This window comes from Salvia hispanica, chromosome 1 (assembly GCF_023119035.1).
Source record: "Salvia hispanica cultivar TCC Black 2014 chromosome 1, UniMelb_Shisp_WGS_1.0, whole genome shotgun sequence".
Classification (NCBI taxonomy): Eukaryota; Viridiplantae; Streptophyta; class Magnoliopsida; order Lamiales; family Lamiaceae; genus Salvia; species Salvia hispanica.
The window spans coordinates 47,629,135-47,635,092 of record NC_062965.1 but is presented as its reverse complement, the minus strand read 5'-3'; the positions used below and the strand labels follow the sequence as shown (position 1 = coordinate 47,635,092).

Sequence of the window (5,958 nt, the reverse complement as noted above, 5' to 3'; positions counted from 1 at the left end):
TGATCCAACGGTTCACCGATATGCGGATGAAACATCACATACGACGCTGCAGACTGATTTGGTTGAAGAAGTCTAGAATCGTAGGGGAGGGGGAATAGTGTGATATGTGTTCGCGGTGTAGTTTGTGTGATGTCGATAGTTCTCGTTAAAATTATGCATTTTATTTTAATTATTATAGTCCAATATTTTTTGTTGTAGTTAAATTAAAATATACAGAAAATGAAAAAAATAATTAATTTGGTGGCTTAGGCTTGTCCATTATAGTGTGAACAAATTTTTTGGTGGCCCGGTCAAGTTTTGTAGCTAGGCCAAGTTTTGTGGCCACCCTTAAGAAAGAAAAGTTTAACATCTTTCTTACTTTTTTCCTTTCTCTCTTATTAATAATATGGATCCCATATTTTACTAATACTACTTTTCTCTTCTTTGTTTCCCTTCCCTTTTACTTTATCAATTTCACATTAAAACTCGTGTCATTTACAATCTGTCCTATTTTTCTTGGACGGATGGAGTAAATAAAATATAAACTAGTAATAACTAGAGTAAATCTTATCCACGGGCGACCCACATATTATCATAATTTCTGTAGTTCAAATCGATTTCACAGTCATGAATTGTAACTATAATGTATTTTATAACTGAAAATTGATTTAAAAAAGGTTAATTTGATATAGTATGTCGTAACTAAGAAATAAACATAGAATTATGATTATAAATGTAACTAATATTCTTCAATTTAATACGTAAAAAAACATTTGTTCAAGAAAATAATAGTATTAATTAAAAACAATTGAAAATATAGACGCCGAAAGGGAGATACCTCTCTCTTATAATTTCTAAAGCAAACATAACGTATTAAGCCAATTTATTTCTCCCTTATTATTTCTTAAGCAAGCATAACGTATTAAGCTAATTTATTTCACATCAATTACGCAATCATATACAATACATTAACTGGCATTAAACCTTGATGGGAATAGCTCTTAGGGGGATTTTTTTTTGTAGAGCTAGCCCAAACACATCTTCTCTTTGGAGTTGTTTCGATTCGGCCCCCTTTTCAAGTTTCCAGTCGAAGTTATGACACATTGTTGCGATCATGCATGGAAGCATGCGACTAGCTAGCGGCATGCCAGGGCAATTTCTCCGCCCCGAACTGAAGGGGATCAACTCATAATGTTGCCCTCGAAAATCTATTTCACTATCCAAAAATCGCTCAGGCTCAAAACTATCTGGATTCTTCCATATGTTTGGATCTCTGGAAATTGCCCAAAAGTTGACAAATACCTTAGTGTCTTTAGGGATTGTATATCCACTCACTTGCATTTCCCATTCCACGACATGTGGAGATAATAGTGGCGCGACAGGGTGGTATCGGAGCAATTCTTTGATGGTGGCTTGTAAGTATGGAAGTCGCGAGATGTCGGTCTCTTCCACTATTTTCTTCCCTTCAAGAACTCTCTTGAGTTCTGCTTTCAGCTTCGCCATTTTTTCCGGGTGGAGTAGTAATTCCACCATTGCCCATTCCGATGTGGCTGCACTTGTGTCTGATCCAGCAATAATTAAATCCTGATGTGTATAGAAGATGAGTTAGAACTAACTCATCACTAAATATAGAAAAAACAAAGGCCAAAGTGTTGGACAAATCTTGGCACTAAATTTAGAATTTTTGTCAAATTCAGGCTCATCCCACGCATTTAAAAAACAACCTGAAAAATCATGAAATTCAGATTGTTCACAAATACCATGTCGCGAAAAAATCCGTGTGAACTAATTCAAACGTTACAATTTTTTTAGCCGATTTTCAAAGTTGCAGGTCATACCATAATTTTTCAACAATTTCCCAATAATATAACAAATTAAAAAGTAGTAAGTTACGTACCACCAACAGATGCTTAATCTCTCTAACACTTAAATCATACTCATTTCCTTGAGAGATGTCAAGTAAGGTTTCGAGGAAATCCGTCTTCTTCCGGTAAGACGACGCCGTTCGTGCCTGCAACCGCTCATCAATGAAACCCTGCACCAACTCGAGCAGACTACCGAGGTGATAAGTGAGCTTTCGCCTCAATCCTTGTGGATCCAAAGGAGCAAAGATGGGGAAGAAATCGGCGACATTCAGAACGCCTATGTACCTCGTGATAGCGTTAACATGCTCCCTGAATTCCGATTTAGGAGCAGCAGCATCGGTGGAGGCGTACTCGACGAGTTCGATGGAGAAAATGGTAGCAAACATGAGATTTGTCATGGTGGTGAAGGTGGCTTCTCCGACGTTCATTGCTCGGCCCTCTCCGCTGCACTTAGTGATGTATTCGACGAGCTTTCGCAGCCTCTCCTGCCGGATTTCTTGGCTGGCTTGGAGAGCTGGATTGGAGAAGAGCTTCTCTCTTGCTATTCTTCGCAGTTTCTTCCATTGATCGGAGCTGGCGGGGATCATGGGCATCGAGACCTCGTCGTGGCCGAGCACGCACACCGCGATCGGCGTGAAGGCCTTCGCGAACACGAGGCCTTGTTTATGGAGCACTTCTTTTGCTAGTTCGGGCGACGAGACGACTGTGGCGAGCTGGTTGCCGAGCTTGAGGGACATCAAGGGGCCGTAGGTTTTGGAGAGGCGGGCGAGGGACTTGTGGGGGTTTCGGCCGAGTTGGAGCATGTTTCCGATTATCGGAAGACGAGGGGGGCCCGGAGGGGACTTGCCGTTGCTACGCGGTTGCCACCTTAAGTAGACGAGGCATGCTGCTAGGAACCCAAGGGATAGAACAATCAAGAGTTGCATTTTTGGTTGGTTTGTTTTCTTTTTGGATGCCTCTTGTTTATTTATATATAGAAAGTCATGAGTTCATAGACTTGTTTGAATAGCATAGTTTCAATTTATTTTTCTTATATGATTTCAGTAATATTTTATTTTAGTTGACTTAGGGAATTGAATTGACTTGGTTTGTCCTGCTTAATACTTCTCTATTATTCTCTCTTTTACTTAACATTTTTCCATTAATAGAAGTCACATTTCTTTTTGGCACGGGTTTTAAGAAATGTTAAAAAAAGTTGGTGGAAGAATGTTTGAAATAGGGGTCTCACTTGTGTATATATTAGTTTTAAATGATATGTGAGTGGAATGTGAGATTTTTTACCGTTTATGATAATTATGAACCGGGACACCTATTCGTGGAAGGAACAAAATGGAAAAACGAGACTCCTATTCGCAAAAAGAGGGAATATCATTTTTATAAAACGAGCGCAGAAAAGTCAATGAAACTCCTAACGTGGGACGAAGAGAGTAGTCTAGGTTGTTTAATAGTGTTTTTTTGTGTTTATAATCTTAAAACATAAATTTATTAGCAGTTTGAAGGTTGGCAATGGATTAGAAAAACCCCTTAATTATGCTGCTAGCATTTCTGCATAGACTAACATAGTTTGACTAGCATTTTAAATTGTTTTATTACAACACAGTTTTGACGTGGTGAGATGCAAATGATAGATTATTATAACCCGCATAACCCAGCTGTAACAATTTTCGGGCTCAAAATATTATGTAGTTGTATAATCCAGTGAATTTACTATATATGTCTTATGTAAATCATATGTTTGAATATAGTATTTACTATGAGTGTATATATCTAATACTAATTGAATTATCACAGTTGGCTTTTCTATTCTGAGGAATTAACTATACTTTGGTGGGTTTGATTATTAACTAACAATGACATATTGCACTTTTTTAGCAATTCTTGACTAAGTGATAGATAACCGTGTACTAAACAATGTTGTTTTTAATTCGTGAAATTTAAAAACAAATAAAAAGAATCTTTCAACTCTATGTAAACATTTTCTCTATCTCCCTAGCCCTTGATCAGATCATATAAGGAGTAGGTGATAAAAGATTGATATATAAAATAATAATATTAGTAAACGGTAGATAGATTATCTGAATAATACTCCTTCCGTAAAAATAAATATCTCATTTTGCTATTTTGAGATGTTTGTGATTTAAAGTGTCATTTGTATTTTTCTATTTTAGGTGAGAGGACCCACCTTCATCTATATCATTATACTTACAGTTTATTATAAAATCAATATAAAAAAGTGAGATCCACTTTTCATTAACTTATTTTTTTTCATTTTTCTTCACAAAGTTAAACAATTTCTTAAAGCTAAGTGGCGAGTCAAGATATGACTATAATAAATGGCGGATGGATGGAGTACCAATCTCCAATGTGAATATTTATATTTTTTTAATTAGTCGACCAAATTTCACGTTCCTTTGCATATTTTCTATTTTTCCCGGATAGGAGTATTATTATATTTTTAGATTACCAAAATAATCATTATCTACTAGTCTACATGACTACATGTCTACTATACTATACTTAATATTATCTTAGTATTTTAATTGAATAAACAACCAAATCAAAGATAAAATTAGCCTCTGTTTTATCATAAAATTACCATGTTCTAGATAAATTAAAATTGCATATCATAATATAAACCATTAGGGCATGGAAAATGTGATAGAAATAGTGTTAGTGAATTGTGGAATTCATATTATTAGTAGTAAGTGTCTAATTTATTTTTTACGGACGAAGATAGTATAATATATCTAGAAATGATATGTTCATTTGAGAATGAACCTAAACTTGTAAGTCCCATAATATTAAAATAAAATCATTGTATAAAACTGAAAAATGAAAATAAAATATCGTAACATAGTACGTAGATCGTAAATATTTTTTTCGTTCCACTACAAGTGATGGATTTCTTTGAACAAGGAATTTAAGAAAATGATATGTATATTGAGTTCAAGTGGAGATGGTAAAGTATAAGAAAGGAAAAAGTAAGATATTATTTTTAAATGAATATATTCATTTTTAACGGAGACAGTATTATTTTTGACACGGCACATGTCATTTTAAATGTTAACATATTTATTGTTTATTCGCATAGTAGACCTATTAAGTAAATACTATAGAAAAATACTATCAACATATTCCCGAAAAATAAATTCTATTTTCTTTTTCTTTCACATTTTATTTATAAAAATATTTTAGCCATTTTTTCATATCATCTCTTTTATTTTATGAATTTTTCTCTTTGTTTTTCATACCTTATCAATTGCGCATTATCACGAGAATGAGACTATATTTCTCTTTTTCATCCACAAATGAGAATGTTTTTTTTGAATAATAGCCCTAAAAAATAACTAATCCTAAAGTCATAACGTACTTTGAACCTCATCCAGCCATGTGGCACGTATAACGCAAAATTATAAATGCTATAATGATAAAAAAAAATATTAGCGGACAATGTAGATAGACTTCCGCATATTACATTATAAAATATGGACGAATTGCATTATAGACATTATTTTTTACATTATAGACATAGAATGTTTAATTTGCATTATTGATATAGAAGGGTTGCGGTATTTATAAAGTATTAGTTTGCCATTATACTACATTTGCCCCTTAAAATAGAAACTATTTCTATTATGGTATGTCCATTAAAAAAAAAACTTTCTAAATTTTCTATCTTATAACACTATTTTTCCTATTTTTTCTCTTTCTCTCTCTCTTAGTTTATCAATTTTTCTCTTCATCTCTCTCATTTACCAATTGTGCATTAAAACTCATATTGCATTATACGTGTCACATGTCACGTCACATATAGTATAGAACCAAGATTGCACGGTGGATTCACATATCAACAAACCTATGATCCGTAAAAAAAATATTTCATTTTGCCATTTCGAGATGTTTGAGATTTAAAGTCTCATTTGCGCCTTTTCTTTTTGGTATTGGACCCAACCATTCAACTAGTATAGTGACTGAAATAGGTAGACTTGTAATTATCGAATGAAAAGCAATTTCTTTATTTTGTGACTCTTATTTAATACTTATAATAGTGACTTAATTATTTTTGAAATGGCTCTATTTGATAGACTAAGTGACTTAATTATTTATGAAATGG

General features: G+C 33.7%; 1 protein-coding gene across 1 annotated transcript; it reads right to left on the bottom strand.

The window, feature by feature from the left end:
• Nucleotides 1-827: 827 nt before the first annotated feature.
• Nucleotides 828-2,770, bottom strand: LOC125219893 (carnosic acid synthase-like). Its single transcript, XM_048121988.1, has 2 exons — nt 1,877-2,770; nt 828-1,563 (listed from the first exon to the last, which is right to left on the bottom strand). The coding sequence occupies exons 1-2, from the start codon at nt 2,768-2,770 to the stop codon at nt 958-960; spliced, it is 1,500 nt and encodes a 499-aa protein (XP_047977945.1). The 3' UTR covers nt 828-957.
• Between the last annotated feature and the right edge of the window lie 3,188 nt (nt 2,771-5,958).